General features: G+C 58.3%; 1 protein-coding gene across 1 annotated transcript; it reads left to right on the forward strand.

The window, feature by feature from the left end:
- The first annotated feature begins 3,036 nt into the window (after positions 1 to 3,036).
- PPP1R9B (protein phosphatase 1 regulatory subunit 9B) lies at positions 3,037 to 18,972 on the forward strand. The gene is made up of 10 exons (XM_068978112.1): positions 3,037 to 4,619; positions 8,421 to 8,553; positions 9,838 to 9,958; positions 11,784 to 11,888; positions 12,911 to 13,046; positions 13,624 to 13,776; positions 13,887 to 13,940; positions 16,577 to 16,806; positions 17,139 to 17,235; positions 17,392 to 18,972. The coding sequence occupies exons 1-10, from the start codon at positions 3,249 to 3,251 to the stop codon at positions 17,443 to 17,445; spliced, it is 2,454 nt and encodes an 817-aa protein (XP_068834213.1). The 5' UTR covers positions 3,037 to 3,248; the 3' UTR covers positions 17,446 to 18,972.
- Positions 18,973 to 22,544: the final 3,572 nt, after the last annotated feature.

The raw sequence follows: 22,544 nt of genomic DNA on the forward strand, positions 1-22,544 counted from the left end.
GTGGGTCCAGGATTTGAACTCTGCAACCTGGCTCCTGGGCCAGCTTTGGGAACCATTCATTCTACTCTATTTCACAACAGAGCTAAGGAAGGGTTAGAAGACTACCGGGCAACCGCACAAAGGATAAAGGAGAGAGAAATAATGGTTAAATTACTCTGGGAGCTGAGTGAGGATCTCAGCCTGAGGAATGAAAATTAGGTTAAAACCCTTCAGTTTGGGCGTAACCATTCCCAAAGTAACCGTCCTCCTCACCCTCCTCTTTCTGCAGGTGTGATTACTGCCTCAGGCAGGCAGGGATGGGTGGAGAAGATAACACCCCATTCCCCACCCCTCTCACAGGCTAGCCTGCCTGGCGCCTGACCCCAGAGAAGGACAAGCTAAAGCACTCATTGTTTCATAAAAGCTGCTTTGGGAATCCTGTCTGGGGTGGTCGGGGGGCAGTGAGGGTGGGGGGGGGGGTGGTCCACTAAGCTAACTGGGAGCCCAGGAGATAATGATTCCCTCTCCTTAGCCTCAGTCATCTGAGCTCTGGGCTGGCTCCAATCTTCCTGCATCCCAAAGTACTTAAAGGGGTTCTACTCTTGGAAGTCTCAGGACAAGGGAGACCCAAGCTTCCCAACAATTAGAGTTCAACCCAAGCTGCTGCTGGAGATGTTGTTGGGGGCTGGAGCTGGGGGGTGGGGTGTCCGCTGGGCCTGACGGTTCTTAGCTCCTCCTCCCATCCTTAGAAGCTGGCTTCCCTACCTGGCCAGAAGCGTGGGCACAGACCCCTTGGGCTGGGATCAGTTAGAATGACTCATCAAAGGGTGTGGGAGATTCTGGGCAGAATACCCTGGGGCCTGAGCCCTCCCTCAATCCACACAAGAGCTTTTGAGGACACTGCCCAAACACTCAACTAGTGAGACTTCTGTCTCACCCAACTTCCAGAATGACGTTGGGGGTGGGGCCTGTAGGTGGGGAGGGTCAAGTCCCAGACTTGAGCTTGGAAACCCAAGTCACTGAAGCTCCTGCTCAGAGTCCAAATCTTCCCTGTCCCTTAGCCTCAGGACTGCCAGCCTCAAGATCAGTCCTGTGGCTCCTGGCCCCTCCCTGTCCCAATATTCAGGGTTCCCAGGAGGCGTCCCACACCCCATCCCCCACGAGCTTTTGCACGTGCTACCCAGTTTATATCCCACAAAACCCACACACATCCCGACAGTGGAGGGAAGAGAGAATTCCTTTGAACAGCCCTTCTAGGCAAGGGGGGCGGGTAGTGGGAGATCGGAAAGAAGAGGAAGAGGATGGAAGGGAAGAGGGAGGGGGAGGAGGCAGAGGCTGCAGGAAGGCCTGAGATGCAGGAAGCAGCTGGGAGTGGGGGGAGGCTTTGTGCCTGAGGTGTTCTCTGGGTCCTAGGGTCCACAATGTTCATTATTTTCTGGGCTCTGTGGAGTGAGGCTGCGCATCTCGATCTGTCATGGCCAAGGGGGTGAGCCTTCACTCCCAGGCCCTGAGCAAGGGTACAGGGCAGTCTCAGGCCCCTTGTTATGTATGGGGGGTTGAGGGGAGTATCAAAACAGCTGCCAGGACAGCGGACGTAGATGTCACTGCCACCCTTCCCCCTCCCTCCCTACAGTCACACTTTCACACAGTGGCCAGAATCTTTTAGATGAGAGATAAAAGCTAGAGCTCTCACTGGTGAAACCCGGGCCCCAGGCCTCCAGAATTCCTCCTCCAAAACTCCTTCTTCCTGTTTGAGAGGCAGGAGTGCCCTAGTAAGGCCCTGAAGACAGGGATTCCACCCCTCATTTCCAACCTGGGCCCAGGGCAGGCAGTTGATAGCATACCCTCTTCAGAATTCCAGAGGGCAAAAGCCAGCTTCAGGCGGCCACATGGGTGATGAGGACCATTCCTTTCTTTCCCTTTCTCCTCCACCACGAGACCAGAAACATTGGGCCGAAGTTTCACACCTTACAAAGTACAAAGGTTCCCTATTGTTAAAATGCAGATTCCAAGGCCAGCCTCTGAGATTCTGCTTCACAAAGTCTGGGGGAGGATCCAGAAATCTGAATTTTAAAAAAGTTCAGACTAGGCAGCTCTGAGAATCTTAAAAATGATCCTTTGTCTCTCCCCCATTATTCCCCCTCCACACTCAGAGTAGAGGCCCACACTGAGGCTACTGAGTGGTTGGACTGCCTTCCCCCAATATTTAGTGAAGGGCTTCCCTGGTAGCTTAGGCGGAAAAGAATCTCCCTGCAATGCAGGAGCCCGGGGTTCAATCCCTGGATCAGGAAGATTCCCCGGAGGAGGAAATGGCAAACCACTCTAGTATTCTTGCCTGGACAATTCCATGGATAGAGGAGCCTGGTGGGCTACAGTCCATAGGGTCGCAGAGTCGACACGACTGAGCGACTAACACACTTACTTAATATTTAATGGGGGGGTGAGGTTATATATGTTGTGAAAAGCTACAGTCAGAGGTTGGGAATGGAAGGGTTGAAGAAGACTGGCCAACCACTGGGGTCAGCGGAAGGCTATGGCGAGGGCCGGTAGGGGAGGAGTATGCATTGGGGTGGAGGGGAAGGGGAGGGCTCACAGGCTCCGGTCCCGGAAATCCGATCCCTTTAGGACCCAGAGATGCCAGTCCCCCAGCGGCGGCGGCGAGAAGGGCAGCCGCTTGGTCTCCGGCAGCCGCCGCTCGGGCAGAGCCAGAGAAAGACCGAGGCTCGGGGCGCGGGGGGGAGGGAGGGAGGGAGGGTGGCGCGGCGGCGGCGGCGGCGGCGGCGGCGGCGGAGCGGCCCGGGCCGGCCGAGCAGCTATGGGCGCCCGGGTGCCGGGCCCCTGGAGAGCCAAGGCCCCCGACCGGGGTAGGGGGTGCCGGGGCTACCAGCCCCGCTGACACCGCCTCGGACGATGTGAGCGGGCGCCTCCGCTGCTGCAGGGCAAGCGGTCCCACCGGCTCCGAGCGCCGCTTTTATAATTTGGGTGGGGGCCACCATACCAGGCCGCTCGGGCTTTGGTAGAAGGGCGGGCTGTCTTTGGCAGCTTGGTTGGGGGAGGCGATCCGCACAGGGCGCTCGGAGATTCTTTTTTCCTTTTTTTTTTAAAGCGAGGTTAACTGTTTTGGGTAGCTTGGTTTTGGGGGGAGGCTTTAAAAAGGCCTTTCGGGGTTCCTTTTCTCTGGGGGAGGGGGCGGTGGTCCCGACTTGGCCCGCCGCCTGTTGGAAGGGGGGAGCGGGAAGCGTTGGGATGTGAACCCAGCTCCCCCCACTATGATGAAGACGGAGCCACGGGGGCCTGGGGGTCCCCTCCGGAGCGCCTCCCCGCACCGCAGCGCCTACGAGGCGGGCATCCAGGCTCTGAAACCTCCCGACGCGCCCGGGCCCGACGAGGCACCCAAGGCAGCCCACCACAAGAAATATGGCTCCAACGTCCATCGCATCAAAAGTATGTTCCTGCAGATGGGCACGACGGCGGGCGCGCCGGGTGATGCGAGCGGCGGCGCGGGCCCCACCGAGGCCCTGCGGGCGCCCGAGCGCGGCGTGCGCTTGTCGTTGCCGCGGGCCAGCAGCCTGAACGAGAACGTGGACCATAGCGCCCTGTTGAAGCTGGGCACCAGCGTATCGGAGCGCGTGAGCCGCTTCGACTCCAAGCCCGCGCCCTCCGCGCAGCCCGCGCCACCGCCACACCCGCCGTCCCGGTTGCAGGAGACGCGGAAGCTGTTCGAACGGAGCGTCCCCGCGGCCGCGGGCGGCGACAAGGAGGCCGCGGCGCGGCGGCTGCTGAGGCAGGAGCGCGCCGGCCTGCAGGACCGGAAGCTGGACGTCGTGGTGCGCTTCAACGGCAGTACCGAGGCGCTGGACAAGCTGGACGCCGACGCCGTGTCTCCGACGGTCAGCCAGCTAAGCGCTGTCTTTGAGAAGGCCGACTCGAGGACCGGCCTCCACCGCGGGCCCGGGCTGCCCAGGGCCGCGGCCGCCGGGATTCCCCAGGTCAACTCGAAGCTGGTCAGTAAGCGGTCCCGGGTGTTTCAGCCGCCCCCGCCGCCGCCCGCCCCATCGGGGGATGCCCCAGCCGAGAAGGAGCGCGGCCCCGGAGGGCAGCAGCCCCCGCAGCACCGAGTGGCCCCCGCCCGGCCGCCCCCCAAGCCCCGGGAGGTGCGCAAGATTAAGCCGGTGGAGGTGGAGGAGAGCGGGGAGTCGGAGGCCGAGGCAGCGCCCACAGAGGTGATCCAGGCGGAGGTGACAGTCCACGCGGCCCTGGAGAATGGCAGCGCCTTGGCAACCACCGCTAGCCCGGCGCCTGAGGAGCAGAAGGCTCAGGCGGCTCCCGAGGGGGAGGCGGCGACCGTGGCGCTGCCTGAAAAGGGGGTGGGCAATGGCCGGGCCCCGGACGTGGCCCCCGAGGACATAGACGAGTCCAAAAAGGAGGACTTCTCGGAGGCGGACTTGGTGGACGTGAGCGCCTACAGTGGGCTGGGGGAGGACTCTGGGGGCAGTGCCCTGGAGGAGGACGACGAAGAGGAGGAGGAGGGGGAGCCCCCCTACGAGCCCGAGTCGGGGTGCGTGGAGATCCCAGGGCTCTCGGAAGAAGAGGACCCGGCCCCGAGCCGAAAGATCCATTTCAGCACAGCGCCCATCCAAGTGAGTGAGCCCCCCTCCCCGCCCCCGCGCCGCCCCTGCCACGTGCGCGCAGTCGCCCCCGCCTCGCCAGCCAGCCGGCTTTGGCAGGCTGAGTCAGCCCTGTCACCCAGCCCCCTTCCCAGAAGTTACCTCCCTGAGGGGGGCGTGGGGGACTTCCAGCTGTTTGTCAGAGGGGGAGAATATTTAGGCCTGAGATGAGGTGGCCTGCCCTGACCTGCCCTCGGGTTCCTCTGCCTGCTGCCCCACCCTGCCCTGCGCCGGTCCGGGGACACCTGCTTTCCCTTCCTTTTCCAGACATTCTCCCTCCGGAGACTGCCAGAGGCCTGGGCTTAAGTGGTGGGAAGGTGTGTGTGTGTGTCTGTGTGTACCTGTGACCTCAGAAGAGCACCCCGGCTTTGGTCCTTACTCTGCTCTGGATCAGAGGGGCATGAGGAGCTTAGAAACACCCCTGCTTTCCTCCTGCACCAGAGCTGCACACGGGGGTGGAGGAGCCAGAAACTTCCCAAAACGAAGGTGCAGCCCCTCCTTCAAACTGGCTGTAGCCCTCACCCCAACTTTGCAGAAGTGAAAGAGGGAAGCAGGTCTCTGAGGTTGAGCTGAGCTGGGACCATGTGACTGGGGGCCCTGTTCCCTGGGGTCTGTGCTGGGCCAGCTCCCGAGGTGGGGGTACAAGGTTACATAGGCAGGCACTTTCTGTGGGTTTTGAGGAGCCTAGGCCTTCAGCAGGGTATGGAGGAGGAGGGGGTGGGGCTGGGAAACTCCCAGGTGCCTGGCAGCAGCCTCCTGCTTTTGCTCTTGGTGTTGGCAGGCACCAAGCGCTCTTGCCTCATTCTCTGGGTACCCTGAAAGGACAGAAGGTCCTCCCTTTTGGGGGGCACATACACTGTTGGTGATTGGTTTGTGGGTTGTGCCAGTGCCCTCAGATCCTCAGGAGAGTGCTGGGAGAGATCCCTGGGAGAATTAAGAACCCCAGCCCCCAGTTTCCTGAGGCTTCCCTGGTGGCTCAGATGGTAAAGAATCCGCCTGCAGTGCACTACCCTCTATTCTTGGCTGGCACATTCAGCTTAAAGACTTTTTCTCACCACCCCTAGCTCAGCTGTGCCCAAGTCCGAGTCTGCTGTATGGGGGTGTCAAGGCCAAGGAAAGTTCAGCCTTTACCCCTCCCCAGTCAAACCCCCCTCTGTTTGATTGAAATTTCCATAAGTCCTGGACACTGAAGCTGCCCATTTCCTCCCACCTGCCCCAGCATCTTAACCTCTGTTCCTCTTCCACCTCCCACCCCAGGGGGCCTGGGAAGGGCAGCTCCCCACTCAGGCCAGCCCCTTCCCCCAGGCTGTGACCTCACAAGCCTTTTTGCCTCTCCTCTCCTTTTCTGAAGTGCTGGGATCCTGGAGGCAGAGAACTGAAGGATATGGGGTGTTTCTTGGGACACTGAGGATGCAAGTGGGGACCACTGAGGGGGTCAGGACACCCCACGGCCCTGCCACAGCAGTTCTCTGAGCTGCCTGATCCCCTCAGAGGTAGAGTTTGGTCTTTTAGTCCTGAGCCTCTGACTGTCTATATTTGACACCTTACCCTGATTTTTGGGTAAAAAATAGCACATGATTTGGAGCAGTGCTCCCTGACTCCCTGGTGACAGTCGCTCGCCTGTGGTGTGTGGTGCCGCTTTGTGTGTCTGACTTTTGACCTTGCTGGGGATGTCTTCCTCCCTACCCGGTTTTTCCCTCTCTCTGCCCCCACCCCTGCACTGATACTAAGTCCAGGGTCTTGTGCCCCTCGGATGACCCAATTGTTGCCCACAATACAGAGGCTTCTGCTGAGGACAGAAACCTCAATTCTAGATAGTTATCTGGAGAGGGGGACTGGACCCAGGGCCCTCGGATAGGCTGGACACATGGAGGTGGGCAGTGTGAATGGTGGTCTGAGGCCTCTGACCCTCCGGCCTGAGTTTCCTGCAGGGGGCAGGATTTAATCATCTGAGAAAAGAAGGGAGGACAAAGCCTAGGACAGGTTGTGAGGGTGTTTTGGAGGTCACATTGTGTGTCTGTGTTTGTGTAATTGCATGTGCTTACTCGTGGTGGGCAGGAGTTTGGTTGACCCAGGCTACCACACAGACTGAGGATGAAGAGACCCTCTCTGCTGGGATAGAGGGTGAGGGTCAAGGGACTGGCATGCAGAAGTGGGCCAAAGCCAGTTTGCGAGATCTAGGCGCATGGCAGCCCTGTCCTGGGGCTTGGGACCTGTGTGCAGTGGGGACAAAGTCCAGTGACCTACCCACCAGTCTCATCCCACCCTGCTATGGGCTGGCTCCCATGACCTTGGACAGTGGGTCTAGCATCGTGCATTGTATGTGGACTAGGTGGCCCATTTCTCCCAGGAGCTTGGGGCTACTGGCCAGATGTCAAGAGGGCAGTCTGACTGCTGCACCATCAACAAAGAACGCTAAGGGTTTGCGCTCTTTTTCTGATGCTGTAAAGTTGAGGGCAGTGAGTTAAGTGACCATGTAGGCCCCTCCCAGCTAGAGCCCCCTGGTGGGAGCCATGGTGCTTGGGGGGTGACACTAAACCAAGGCTGGGACACAAGAGCTGCTGGCCTGGGTGCCCATAGCGCCTGCTTCTGGAGGAGAGGGACCCTGGCAGGGGCCTCGGGGGAGACAGTGTCCCACTCCAGCTGCTCAGGCCTCAGGCCCAGCCATCTGATAGAGCTGCTGCTACCCTTCATCGCCCCCGCTTGGCTCCAAGTGGTGCCAACCTGTCGCTGCAGGCTGTGAAGTGGGAACATGTCATGGTACCCCAAATGGTGCTCATTAACCTCCCACCAGGAGCACCCCGCCTGGACCCAGACTTAGGCACTCCTGCAGGGCCCTTGTCCTACCTTCTCGGTCCTTTGGAGGAGGATCAGGCTGGGGATTCCCCTTTCTGCTGAGCCAGCAGAGGAGTACAGAGGACAGTGAGGCCAGGTTCACTGTGGACAGTGTCGGAGGCTGCCTGCCACTTGCCTGCTCTCCTTGCTTTCTGCAAGGTATTGGGCCTGGGGCCTCCTAATACCCTGGGGATAAGGGGAGTACCTCAGAGAGCTGCAGTTCAGAAGGGAGATTGAGGTCTGGCCATGTGGGCAAGGCCATAGGGGCCCCTCAAGAGGAGGGCCTGCCCATTCTCCGTGGGGGTACCAGTGGTCCTTCTGCCTCTCTCCTCCACCCTGGCCGCTTCAGGTCCAGGCTAGCTGGGTCCTGGTGCTCCGCTTCCTCTTTCTGCCCTTCTCTCTCCTCCCCCCAACCCCGTGTCTCACACCCGCTCCCCCCTCCCCATCTGGCATCCTCCCGCATCTCTTCCACTCCTTATCCCTCCTCCTCTTCCCCTCTTCTGCTCAGCGTGTTCCTTCCTCTCTCCTGCTGCCTGTGTCCACCCTCGTCTTTGTCTGGGATGGGGACTGTCTGTTGGCCTCTCTCTGGCCTGGGAGCCTGGGTTCATGAGTAGGACAGTTTCTCCAGCGTTGACCTTCCTTTCCGCCTCTAACTGGCCATGCTTGTGTGGTCAGGGCTGCAGGAGAGAGTCATGGTGGGGATGTGGCAAGGCTAGGTCCCTTTCTGCCTTGCCCCCTAACTCGGAACTGGAAGGGCTCCACTCTGAGCTGGGAGCAGCACGGGCTGGGGAAGGCCTCACCTCAACCTTTCTGGGGGTTGGGGAGGCCTCTGGCAGGAGGGGAGCGCAGTGGTTGGTGCAGCCTGCCCCTCCAGCCTCCTCTCACTGGGTTAGCCCTTGCCCTCCTATTGGCGCCTCTGACAAGCAGCCTCTCCCCCAGGTGTTCAGCACCTACTCCAACGAGGACTACGATCGTCGCAACGAGGACGTGGATCCCATGGCAGCCTCTGCTGAGTACGAGCTGGAGAAGCGGGTGGAGAGGTTGGAGCTGTTCCCTGTGGAGCTGGAGAAGGGTGAGCTGGGCCACTGGGCCTCTGCCTCGTGCCAACTTCCGCCCTGGGGGGACCCTCAGGGCTTCCACTGAGATGCTCTGCTTCCTCTAACTGGACCTCTGTCAGCAACCCTCAGCCACACAGACTCAGCCCAGCCCAAACCCCCACCACCACGCTGTCCCGCTGCACTCTGTGCTGCTGCAGTTGCCAGGCCCCGCATGAGCACTGTGGGCTGGGTCCTGGGCTCTGTGGGCCAAGCCACAGTGGGAGAGCGATGGAGTGGGGAGAGGGCAGGCATGGCTGGAACGCTCACATCTAAGTGCATCCTTTGCACAGTGAGGGGGCCGGGAAAGGAAGGAGGGGCCACTGTAAAAGTATTTAACAGGAGACCTGACCAGACCTGGGGGGATCCCCAAGGAAAGAGACGCTTGAGTTGAACTCTGAAGAGGAGATGAGGGGAGTCTGCAGAAAAGAGGAGAGAGACCTGGTAGATTCGGAGGGTGGGGGAGAAGGCTGTGCATACAAGACCATGTCGACCACTTTTCTAACATGGACTGGCAGCCTTGCAAGGTGTGAGAAAGGTATTCTAGAGAGACTATACGAAGCTGTGCTGTGGGGCAGAGGGTGGTACATGGTTGGAGAGGGGCCCCTGTGGTGTGGACACGGTGATTGCCGTGTGGGAAGGGGGGTGGATTTGAGAGATTCTTGGAAGGTGGGATTGACGGGATTCGGGGGTTACTTGGCTTCCACAGAGGCTGCAGGGGGAGGGAGGAATCCAGGTGACTCCCAGGCCCTGTGAAGCGGGGGCAGGCTGGAAAAGCCTATTTGTGGGGGAAGATCTCGTTCAGATGTCAGAGGCCCATGAGACAGAGGGGTGCAGCTGTGGAGAGAGGAGTGGGTCTTGCGGGAGAGAAAAGCAGGAGGTCTTGAGTCACTGAGGCTGTGAGCAGGGATGACACTGCTTAGGGAGGGGGGCGATCAGCCCCCTTGGGGCTCCCCCACCGGTCCCCATGGGCACTACACACCTCATCTGCATACACGTAGTGCCCCCTCAGCACGCCCTGCTGCCCATCAGTTCTTTGGCTGGGGCAGAGGGCAGACAGTGACCCAAGAGCATCCTAGTTGGCTTGGCAAAGAGGGAGTGACAGAACCAGATGTGGGACATCCCCTCAGCATGGAGACTGCTTCTTGAGGTGAGGCTGTGCCCCACTGTGAGGGCTGGGGATGGGCCTCTCACTCTCTCCCCTGCAAATCCTCAACCCATCCTGCCCCCCTACTGGCTTCTCATCACCCTCTGCTTCACAGACTCCGAGGGCCTGGGCATCAGCATCATTGGCATGGGGGCCGGGGCGGACATGGGCCTTGAGAAGCTGGGCATCTTCGTCAAGACCGTGACTGAGGGCGGCGCAGCCCATCGGGACGGCAGGTACCGCCTCCCCTTCCTTTACCAGCCACCGTCTGTGGGGCAGGTCACCGGGCAGGTCATGGGCCAGTGCCTGTGTGGGGCTCAGATGTTTGCGGAGACCACTGTGCCTGTTGCTGGCCCACTCCCCAGGGAGCAGTGAGCAGCACAGACAGGGCCCTTGGCTCCGTGGCACTTGCATGCTGTGTAGGTGTTGTGTTTCGGGCCATGGTGAGGAGAGCGTGGGTGCGGAGGCTCTGTGCCTAGTAGAGTACACATTGAGCTGTCTTTTTCATTTAGGAAATACTGAGCCTGTGACACTGTTGCAGGGCTGGTGCCAGGCCCTGGGAGTCAGTGATGAGGGCCTTGCCCTGAAGAAGCATGTAGTGTAGTAAGGCAGATGGGCATTCAAGAGGGCACGCAGGAAATGGTGAAATGGACAAAAGTACAGGGTGGCACTAAAGCCTCAGTCAGGAGGGCTTGACCCCTTGGGGTTTCAGGGAGGTCTTCCTGGAGGAAGTGACATTGGAGTTGAGACCTAAAGCATGAGCAGGAGTGGGGTGTGCAGTGTCCCAGGCAGGGCATTGAAAGCAGGCAGGTGTAGCTGGAGCTAGAGACCACGGGATTCAGGTGTCTTATGAGGTTAGAAGAGCCCGTGGGGGTGGGCCTGGGAGGAGGCTGCTCCTTGCCTACGTGCTTATGTTTGGCCCCTGAGGCTGGAAGGTGTGAGTTCTGTGGGTCAGAGGGCTCAGGAAAGATCCCCTGGAGTTCTGGGCAGCCCAGTGAGCCCTTTGGAGCCTCCCCACTGTGCGTGAATTGCTGAGGGGGAGTGGGAACGGCTGTAGGGCACCCCCAGGCTGTAAGTTAAAGGTTAGTATCAGGGTGCCTTGTGCTACCTCTAAGCCCAGACCCCTCCATGTGGCAGAGGTGACTGTTTGTTCCTGTGAGGACTGGGGTCATGCTGCTAGAGGTGGAGTTGCCTCATTCAGGAAGCTTCTGTCTGCCGCAGCCCAGATGCCATGGCGGGCAGGGGTGGGAGTGAGCAGAGAAAGGAAGGTGACCACCCCTGCTCTTTTACTTACTCCCTCATTTGAACTTCCTAGAGCCTTTCCCATGGTTGCCTGTTGGCCAGTTGAGGAGTGTGTGTGCGTGTGAGGGTATCCCCATGTGCGGTGGGTGGTGGGGGCAAACTGTTTACAGCAAATCATTTCCTCCTCTTCTGTGTGGGAGCCCTGCGAGGAGGCCTGGCACTCTGAGGGGAGATGGGAGTGGAGGATGGAGGTGGCCAAGTGTCCCGCCCATGCTTTCGTCCCCCTTGCGGTCAGGCTGGGCCACTCCCATCTCTCCTTGTGGGAGTCGGGGAACAGGGCTTCCAGCGCCATAGCTGGAGTGTACTGGGGGCTGTGCACGTGTGGTGGCAGGACTAACCCTGTGGGACTGTAGTGAACACAGGTCTCGGGCAATTGAAAGAAATCTGTGGGCTCAGGTCTGTGCAGAATGGGTGTGTAAGAGGGCTGGCTGCATGTCACGTGTGTGCTAGAGGCCCTAGCTGGTGTGCGTGGCCATGAGGAACTCTGTGGATGTCACGCTGGTCTGTCGAGTGATGGAGGAAGGGACTAGTGTGTGATTGTCTTGGGAAGTGTGCCTGCCTGGGTCTCACTGCCCACCGGCCTGGCTGATACCTGATCCTCCAGCCTCATGCCTCTTATGCAAGTAGACTAAGTACCGGGTTCCTGTGGGGACTGAGCTTGAGTTTCTGATGGGAAGTGGGCCATGTCTACCCCAGCTCCACAGTTCCCCTCAGGATCCCCTAACCAATGTCACCCACCTCCCCCTCGCCCGTCCCCAGGATCCAGGTGAACGATCTTCTGGTGGAGGTGGATGGAACGAGTCTGGTGGGAGTGACCCAGAGCTTTGCAGCCTCCGTGCTCCGGAATACCAAGGGCCGCGTGCGGTGAGGCCCAGGAGGGTGGGGGCGTGGGGAGTGGGAGCAGACAGGAGGCTCAGCCCTCATCTGGCCACTTTGCCCGCCTTCCCACACCCAGTTAAGATCCTCTGTGGCCCAACTTACAGAGAAGTTTCCACTGTGGAAAGGAATTGCTGTGTGCTCGTCCGTTGCCCCATCTCCCTTCACGTCTCCTGCCCCTGACCACTGCTGGCCACCAGCACTCAGCCATCAGGCCTGTTGTCCACCATGCCTCCAGACTGGCCTCTTGCTCGTCTTCTTTCCCCCGTCTGTCCTGACTCATTCATTGAAGATCCCAAGATGTGCAGGAAGGATGCCATCCAGATTGGGGTTTATCCCTCCCTCCCTCTAGCCTGGTATAGTCTGTGAGGACTCTCCTCCTTGGGTCTGCCAACTGAAGAGGTTGGGTTAGAGGCTCCCTATGTTCATCTCTGGCATAACATTCAGGGACAACTCCCTGCCCACTCCTAAAGGGGCACTGCCCCCAGGAAAGGGTGGTAGAGAGAAACAGGATGTGGGTGGCCACGGAGAGGAGGGGCTGGTGCCTGGAAGTTCCACGATTTCCTTTCCATCCTAATCTCCAGTCGCCATCATCCTGCCCCTTCCTGAAGCTCAAGGACTTGGAGAGCATATAAGACACCCCTCCACAGCTCCAGGGTCAGCTTTGCCAGTCCCCTGCCTCATTTTCTCCCATGTGGTGAGGGAAGAGCTACATTGGCACCTCTTGACCTCATGTCCCCGACAACCTAGCCTGAAGTTTGGCTGACATCTCCCCATCCCCCGAACTGGCCAGGAGGGCTAATGAGTCTCTGCTACTCCTGGGAAGAAACCCAATAAGGGCCCCCTGTTCCCCCATTCATTATTAACACTCTGCAGCCTCTGGACTCGGGCCCTCTCACTTCACCTCCCCTGGGAGGACCTGGGTATTGAGAGGGGAGTACCAACGGGGAGGATGGTGGCATTTCCAGCTAAGGACAGAGGGAAAGGAGACAGCGCTGGTGCCCCTGCAGGTTTATGATTGGCCGGGAGCGGCCCGGTGAGCAGAGTGAGGTGGCCCAGCTAATTCAGCAGACCCTGGAACAGGAGCGATGGCAGCGGGAGATGATGGAGCAGAGATACGCCCAGTACGGCGAGGATGACGAGGAGGTAGGGACTCCACTTGGCTGGGAGCGTCATCGTCCCCTGGTGGCCTGATGGAGCATTACAGCTGTCCCCTGCCTCTGCCACTTTCCCAGGCCTTGTGAAGAACCCCAGAGTGCCACTCCTGTCCTGGGGGAGCCCCTAACCTGAGAGGGAGTGCACATCCCTCCCTTAAAGAATCTCTAATCTGATGGAGGAGTCACATCCTCTGTCTTCAGAAAGCCGTCCTGGTCCTACAAAGGAAACATAGTTCCCTCTAAGAGCCGCCACCCTGAGGGGAACTAGTCTGAGGAAGGAGACAGCTCTAGACCTCAGGGGACCTGCTGCGTGAGAAGGGGAAAGCAAAGACTGTTTCTTCAGGGGTCTTAGTCTTTTAGGGGATAACCCCTGCCTTCAGGAGACTCTCCTGAAGTCAAAACCATGCCCCTGGTGTGGGCCCCTGGCTGAGGGAGGAGGTCATGAACCACATCCCTGGTTGCTCCCAGTCTGCCGTGGACCAACCACTGCTGGTCTCAGCCCTAGTCATCAGGGCTGAGGGAGGCTGGCGTGGGCAGGGAACACAGCCTCCTGTTCCCCTTCACAGACGGGAGAGTATGCCACCGACGAGGATGAGGAGCTCAGCCCCACGTTCCCAGGGGGCGAGATGGCCATCGAGGTGTTCGAGCTGGCAGAGAATGAAGATGCCCTGTCCCCTGTGGACATGGAGCCCGAGAAGCTGGTGCACAAGTTCAAGGAGGTGCGCAGAGGGGTCCCTGGGCTGGTGGAGGGCAAGGGCAGGCTAGTATTCAGTGCTGCAGCACTCCCTGCCCCAGCCAGAGCTGAGTGTCTGTGCCCTCGCCCCCACAGCTCCAGATTAAGCATGCTGTGACTGAGGCAGAGATCCAGCAGCTGAAGAGAAAGGTAAGAGCGGCGGGAAGTGGGGGAGGCTGAGGCCATGGCGGGGGACAGTCTTCACCCTCACAGCTGTACATGCCAACCCTTGTCCACCACCCACAGGCGCATGGAAAACAAGCTGCTCCGAAGTAAGGGAGGCTAGTGTTAAGAGCTCAAGCTGTAGACCATCTCTCCACCACTCACTTCCTGCTCTGGGCCTCATTCTCCATAAAATGGTTTGATGATAGTGCCAGGACCATAGAACACATAATAGTTGCTTAATAAAAAGTTGAGCTATTAGCTGTCAGCCCTCTAATAGCTGAACGTGGATGTCTTCACGTTCACACAGTCCCACACATGTCCTCTACATTAAAGCCTAGCATTTAGCCTAGCCTAAATGCAAACCACCCAGAGATCAAACACCAGCCCAGATCCCAGGTACATGGTACCCACAGACCCACCCACTGAGAGACCTAGAGACACCCACTCTGCTCAGACATAACATGAGGACAGTGGACCCATCATGCTTCACAAGCAAGACTTTTGTGTCCATCTGCTTACGTGTCTGTCTGCTGTGAGATATAGGACGTTTCATGGAACATGCACATTCTCAGAGAGATGACATGTACAGATACCCGCACAAGCATACTGGGTGCCAGCACCCTTACAGGCATAGATACAGACTTCCAAAGCACAGTCTGTGCTGGGCCCCTACTGGGCCTGGGCATTAGGAGTCCCGATCCCCACGGGACTCCAGTGTGGTAGGGAGAGGCAGAGGCACACGGGTTTTGCACACATTGGGCCACCCAGGCACACACAGGTGCATTCCCATATGTGGGCTTAGACCAACATGCCTGGAGACAGGAGAGTGTGAAGCTGAGCCCCAGAGGGAAGAAAGGGTTTAGGTGACTGAGGCAGAGGAAGGGCATTCCTGGCAGGGAGACAAACGTTTGAGCGTGGAGGCTGGCTTTGGAAAGAGACCTGCAGGCTATGGCAGCCATTCCAGGGCAGGGGCCATGGGGAGGTAGAGCTGGATTGCCAGGATGGGCTGTAGCAGTATCCTGACTCCCCACTGAGGACTCCAGCCTGGATCCTGTGGCCATATGAGACCAGGAGGAGGAAGGTCACTACCCCCAAAGTGGGAGGCATGAGGGTGAGCAGGACTTGGAGACTGGTGAACCAGCTAGAGGCCCAAGTGGTGCCCTGGCAGGTATGGGCAGGGCTACCCAGGGCACAGGCAGAGGGTGTATAGGAAGGATGGATTCGAGTTGCATTTCGCAGGTCGAGGTGACAATTCATGTTCTTTAGAGTAGGTGCAGAGCATGAAGGGAAGGAACAAGTCAAAGGTCTTTTAATTTATAAACACCTTTGGGTTTCCCTGGTGGGTCAGATGGTAAAAGAATCTGCCTGCAGTGTGGGAGACCTGGGTTCAGTCCCTGGGTTGGAAAGATCCCCTGGAGAAGGGAATGGCTACCCGCTCTAGTATTCTTGCCTGAGGCTACAGGCAAGAGTAGCCTGGCGGGCTATCGTCCATGGGGTCGCAAAGAGTCAGACACGACTGAGCAGCTTTCACTTTCTTTCTAGGTGTGTGGCACCATCCAGTTCATGTGATGGGCAAAAGATGCCCTGTGTGGCTTAGAGTCTGCACACCAACATTTGTACATAGAAGTTGACACAGGCTTTATAGCAGAGGACAGGTCGCTGAACTCCTAGAGCTCGTGGAACCTGATGAAGCTGGAATGTGGGGGGCTGTGCTGTCAGAGAGAATCACAGGAGACTTCTGGGGAAGTGATATAAGGCTGAGCTCGTGGGAAATGATGAGGCAGTGGGGGAGGGTAGATGGGAGCATTCCAGGCACAGGGAACGGGGAGGCGAAGCCCTGCAGCAAGAGGGAATGTAGGTCCAAGGATGTGTAGGAAGGCCTGTGCGGCTGAGACACAGAGGCCAAGGGGTGTTTACACACCCTTGCTAGGTTGGAGGGGCAGTCAGGCGCTTGAAGCTCAGCACTGGGGTGGCAGTGAGATGATGGCACCTTTGGATGGAGGTGGGCTAGTCAGAAAAGGAGGAATAAGTTTGTATGGGTGGGGCCAAGTTTGGGGCAGGGTGCCTCTGAGGAACCCGAAGAAAAGTTGGGCTGGAGATTTGGGGCTCAATGCACAGAGGTGGTGAAGAAAGTGAGTACAGCAGGAACAGAGGCCCTATGACTGGGCTGTGGAGCTAGGAGGTCTGCACTGGGGTGGCACGGGTGCTAGGCGAGCAGCCAGGACTATTTAGGAAGCCGCAGAAGCCAGGGCTACAGAGAGGGAACAGAGGGCAATGGTGCCCTGTTCTCACCCATCTACCATCACACTGTGTAGCCTTTGTGAGCTTGGCAAGGCAGGAATCAGTCCCACTTTACTGATGGGAGGAGTGCAGCTTAAGATAAAAGTGGCCTTACCCCAGGTCACGGAGATTGTCAGTGATGAACGCGGGCGGCCTGCCTTCTAGGAGTGTAGCACGTGTCAGGGCTCCTGGCTGGGACAGATGGGGTCCTCCCTCTCCGGGTTTCGGTTCCCAGGCTCAGCCAAGGAGAGTCAGTATTTGGGGGGCAGTGGGCTCTATATCTGCCGGAATCATCCAGAGACTGTCGTCCCCACCAACCCAGGGCTGTTCCTTCCTCTCAGCTGCAGAGCCTGGAGCAGGAGAAGGGGCGGTGGCGGGTGGAGAAGGCCCAGCTGGAGCAGAGCGTGGAGGAGAACAAGGAACGCATGGAAAAACTGGAGGGCTATTGGGGTGAGGCCCAGAGCCTGTGCCAGGCTGTGGACGAGCACCTGCGGGAGACCCAGGCCCAGTACCAGGCCTTGGAGCGCAAATACAGCAAGGCCAAGCGCCTCATCAAAGACTACCAGCAGAAGTACGTGTGGGGGCTGGGAGCCCTGGACCTCAGGAGGATGGAGAGGCCTGTGGTGCCCTTCCCTCCCCACCCCAGCCAAGTAGGGGGGCCAGGAGCACAGAAGTTGGAGGGTCCTGTTGAGGGGGTGCCTGGGTTCGTAATGACTGGGTGCCAGAGCCAACAAGCCAGGCCCCAGAGGCTTTGGGAAGGCTGGGGATCTCCAGACCTGAGAACAAGGAGTGGGCAAGAGCTGCCCAGGTGGAGCCAAGGACAGGGCTGAAGACCCTGAGACTCTCTGAATGGAAGCCAGACCACACAGCCTTACCCACTGTCTGTCTCCCACTGATCCCCAGGGAGATTGAGTTTCTGAAAAAGGAGACAGCACAGCGCAGGGTTCTGGAGGAGTCAGAGTTGGCGAGGAAGGAGGAGATGGACAAGCTCCTGGACAAGGTAGGCCCAGGATGCCCCAGGGGCAGGAGGGAGCAGCAGCTCACTCACCCTGTGGATCCTGGAGGGAGCCCAGGGTCATGTCCCCAGCAGGGGGCCAGGCGGGGCAGGGCCTGAGGCCAGTGCTTAGTCCTGATGCCTTCTTCCCTTTTTTTTCAGATCTCAGAACTGGAAGGAAACCTGCAAACACTGAGGAATTCCAATTCTACTTAACAGGAATCATTCCTTAACGGGACAATAATTAATCCCCTCCCATTGTCCTCCCTCCCCTGTCCTCAATACTTGACCCCGCCCCCTATCAGCCTGGGGACAGGTGCCCCGACTCCCCCATGCCTCCACCCCACCTCACCCAGCTTCAGGGACCAGAGGGCCCACATCATATAGGCCCCTTAAGGTGGCCCAGGCAGACCAGGGCTGGAAGGATGGCCTCCTTGCCCATGGGGCTGGGGCACAGAGGCCGTGGAATGCCAGGGGCTGGCCTGGGTGGTGGATGAACACAAGGACCTGCAGACCAAACTGCCAGACTTCACAGCCTCCAGCCTTTGTCTCTGGACTGGAATGGGGCTGGGGGCTCTCCCAGCATCTCACCGCCTGGAGGCTGCCTCCTGATCGCGGAGCTCCTAGGTGGTCCCTGGGCCTCTTGACTTGAGATTCTGCCGTCTTGGCCCTTCCCTCCTCCCCTATCATTGTGCTGTTCTGTTGCATTCTTATCCTCCTGCTGGGAAGGGTTGTCTCCACACCTCCCATCCTTGTCCACCCTCCCAGGAGGGATAGAGTCCGCTCAGAGCCTGGAGGCTGGGCCTGACCCTGCACTGATTTCTCATGTATCCTTCATGAAAAGGGGAAGAGTCCAGGACATGGTGTCCAGCTCCCCCTTCTCCTGGGGCAGCAGCCCTCAATTTCTCCTTGTGCCTCCCCTCCCCCAGGTGCCAAATAGCCATAACCTCCTCCTGGAACCGTTGTGTGGCCTCTTTGGGGTCCAGGTGTCCTGGCCAAGCCTGGCAATGCAAGGGAGGAGAAGAGGTCAGTTTAGAGGGCCTGATTTTAGGCAAGGGGAACATTTCTTACTGGAGAGCCAAGTCCCGTCCTGCCCTATGCAGGGCCACACCTGGAAGCCTTGTACTAACATCACAGAGATTCAGCCTCACCCCACCCACACCCACAGTTTTCCAGTGTTTTGACTGGAGGGCAAAATTTTACTACTTTTCTTCTTTTTGGAGACCAGGGCTGCGCTGCTAGCAGCCTGCTTTCTAAGTGAAATCGACTCTGTTTCCCCACTTTAACCCCAAATCGGGGCTTGGACCAAGGGAGGTGAGACCCCTACCTCAGGTCCCCTCCCCTTTCAGAAACCATCTCATTTTTGCCCCTTCCTCATGCCCCTGCCTCAGCCTGGGTTTTTGTTCTTTTTTAAAAAAACAACCCCTGTACCATCCGTTTTGGCTTCCTCTCGTCCCCTGTAAATAGGCCATGCCATCAATCAGTATTTCAGCAATCTCTTCCTGCCCCGAGATGTGCGCCTACCCCCTGAAAGAGCTGGCTGTCACAATGCCTGGGCCCGTGCAATTCACCACCTCGGCCTCAGCAGATGGAGGGGGCGGGGCCAGGGGCGGGGCTGTTGGGGGGGGCTTCCGGTTTCTCCGGCCGAGGGCCACCCTCGCCCCGCCTTTTGCAGGACTGCGTCTCTGTATATAATATATATATGTATGTATTGTTCCCGGTTTTGTACGGATCATGCCCTCTGTCAGGTCACCCCCATAAAAGCAGTCCCCAGAGCTTTGCTGCCTGGTTTCTTGATTCGCGGGAGTGGGTGAGGGGCGCCAGTCTGAGTCAGGCGGTCTGCCAGTGCTACCTCTGACCCTGAGGAGCTTTATGAGAACCCTTGTTCTTGCAAACTCCGCTTGCCACCCCAGCTCCCATCCCTCTGGACTGGGATTTCTAGAGCATTCCTTAGGCTCATCGCTTTCAGCTCTTTCTTATAAGGCCTCCAATGGAATTCAGAGGATGGGTTAGACACGGTAATGGAGATACCCAGCCCCTACTCTCCCACTAGGCACCCTGTAGAAGGTACAGGAAAGATTAAAGGTGGAGGTGGTAGCTGGGGATGGGAAGTGATAGAGCAGTTTTGTGCCCAGGGTCTTAGAAAATCCCTCTGGGGTTGGCCAGAGAGAAGTAGTCCTAGCCCTCTATCCTGCCAGCAGCTCTGGTTGCTAACTCACCAGTTCTAATACCAATGGGTCTGGGAGTCCAGACGCCAGGGTTCCAAAGACAAGCCCCAAAGAGAGATGAGAGCAGGGGGCCCACCCCCAACACCAGCCTTCCCTTGCTTTGGGAAGCTGTGTGCTATATGTGAAAAAAACTGAACCACGAGGCACTTGTCTTCAGTTGCCTGGCCCCAAAAAAGATTCTCACAGACCTCTCTGCCCTAAAGAATGGAAGTCCCCAAATTAGGGCCCTTCAGGACCACCTTGGTGGGTTCCTGATAAACCTGAGATGAGTGACCTCAACCAGAACTCCCAGTTGCAGTCAGTTCCTGTGCTGGCCACTCCCTTCTGGATGGCTCATCACCCAAGTCTCCATGTCAAGCCAAATTCTGGCTTCTGATAGCTTCCCTTCAAAAGTCCTAGTTACCTCAGGGCCATATAGAGCCAGTCCAGTTCTGCCACTCGAGAATCACCTGGCAACCTGGAGATGGTGGCCATGCATTTTCATGAGAGCCATCTTCTCTTACAAGTGGCTCCTCCTTGGAACGCTTCAGGGAAGACAGTTTCAGGTGGCTGAAACCCAGGATCAGAAACCACCAAACCGCAAGGTCACTGGTCATATCTCCTGACTTACAGGTAACTTAGGCCCTGCTCAGGCAACCTAGCCAAGTTCCCAGAAGTGAAGTGGCTGGACCTCCCTGGGTATTGAGGCAGACATGGGAGTTGTGATGAAGGCTTCTGTTGATCTGATCTGATCAGAGTTGAGCATCCAGGGTGGAGTCCTATGCCTGTCTGTCCTGTGTATTAGGTGAGGGGCTTGCACACTGTATGTTCCCAAAGGTGGAACCCTTTCAGAAAGTAGCCCCCCAAATCTTAAGTATAGTGTGTGGCTGGGGATGGTGGGTATAGCTTTGCAAGGTTTTTCAGGCCTGAGATATGACTCACCTGTGAGACACATCAAGGGCAAGCCACATGGGCAAACCTATGTGAGGCATTACTCCAGTCCAGCCCTGCCCCCTTCCCAGTTCCTAGGAGCTTGAGCAGGTTTGTGACAGCCCAACACTTGCCACAAGGGAGGGAAATCAGATGAGGGGGATTTCATCTGGGGGTCCAATGGCCTATAGGAACAGGGGGTCTTATGACCTATAGGCACCCTCCCACAGAACCTGCCCCAGCCCTGACTTTACATACCCATCATCTCCCCATTCCCTATGAGGGTTATATAATCAATCCCCGACTCCAGCCTACCACCCAGATCTCACCAAATGCCTGCAAACCATGTTCTCTTTAAAGACCCCAGACAGCCCCATTAGGACCTCCCCAGACCTCCACAATCTAGCCAGCAACTCACAGCTGCCAGCAGATTCTGAAGACAGAGATACCCAAACTCCCATAGATCTCCTTGGATCTTACCCCCTAAAATTTATCATCCTCACCTATGGTCCCAATACCATCTGGGCTCAACACGCCACCTCCCACAGCTTCTCAGAGACCTGGGACTGCAGCGACTCTGGCAGACCATCAGGCAACTCTACCCCTCCCGAATGAGGGATAGAGGTATGCAACCTCTCCCCTGAGCCTGGACCCACTTGTCCAACCTTACCACCTGCTCTTGAACAAAGGGGGCAATAGAAACACCCACCTCATGGGTTTATCATGAGGGTGACATTGAGAAAAGGGCTTAGTACAGTGCTTAGAGCATGCGTGCACATGCACACGCGCGTGTGCGCACACGCGCACACACACACACACACCACCAAGCCATCTCAGTACAGTAGCTAGTTGATTTTTGTCTCCCCTGGCTGGCCTACCATCACCTCCAGCTCACCAGGTCCAAGTCTGATCTCATTCACTCCCATCCCCCTCTACATCCAGGGCCTCAAGCCAAGACCTGCAATCATCTAGACCCTCTTTCTCCCTCAGTGGCCAGCCAGTCCCCAAACCCTGTCGGTTTCTTCAATTCTATAGTCTTAATAGTTCTCATCGTGATCTTTGATCTTTGTGCCCACCACCATCAACTCAACAGCCTCATGAGGCGTGCCACAGCCTTCAGGCTGCCTTCTCCAAAGGAACCAAGGTGTTCTTCCTAAAATGCAGATCGGAGCCCGTCACTCCTCTTACTTTTCCCACTATGGCTGGTAGGAAAAGGTGCAATCTCCCCACCCCATGCGTCCTTCTTCCTCCCTTTTCCTCCCTCCCCGGCTAGCCACTAGCGCTTCTACCCTAGCCTGTTTCCTCCCTCCCCGGCTAGCCACTAGCGCTTCTACCCTAGCCTGGCCTGCAGAAGTAGCCAACGCGGCCGCTCTTCAGTAGTCCTTCCTCCACACACAGCCCTTGCCCCACCTCCTCAGCCACCCACAGACAAGGAGGGGCTCCCTGGGTGGGCTCTCCCCACGCTGAAGTGTCCTCTGCGAACCCAGGCTCACGGGCCGCTCTCCTGAGGGCCTCTCTGCTCGTCTGTCCCCTTGACAATGCTGTGAGCCACGATGGCCAGGACCAGGTCGATTCTGTTCCTCACGGTCCCCTCCCGCTTCAGCGCTCCCAGTTGCTCTGTGGTTGCCTATTGAATGAGTCAGGAGCCCTCACAGGCCTTGCAGAGGAGTCAGAAGCCCCTTGCGTCCTAAGATGGGGCCGCCTCTCTGGGCGCTCACACCCGCCCGACTCCCACTGGCCGCGGAGTACCGGCAATTAGAATCCCGACACCCGGGCGCCTCCTCCTTCGTGGTGCTCCCGCCGCCTCCGCCCCTCCCTCCCACTCTCCCTCCCTCCACCCGTTCTTTGTCTCCCGCCTCGCCGCCGCGCGCCCTCCGCGTTGCCTCTTCCCTGGGGACCCCCGCGGATCCCCGCAGAAGCGACGCTACGAGTATCTGCCTGCGGGGCGGGGACCCCCGCATCCAGCCGGGCCTGGCAGGGCGGGAGGTGGTTCCTCTCCTTCTCTCTCTCTCTCTCTCCCTCCCCCTCCTCCTCCTCTCTCTCTCTCTCTCAGACACACACACACACACACACACACACACACACACACACGCACGCACACACACACGCACGCACACACGCACAGAGCATCCTCCCAGTCAGATCTCCTGGTCCTGCCCCGCCCGCCTCGCCTCCTGC

Source organism: Capricornis sumatraensis, chromosome 8 (genome assembly GCF_032405125.1).
Source record: "Capricornis sumatraensis isolate serow.1 chromosome 8, serow.2, whole genome shotgun sequence".
NCBI lineage: Eukaryota > Metazoa > Chordata > Mammalia > Artiodactyla > Bovidae > Capricornis > Capricornis sumatraensis.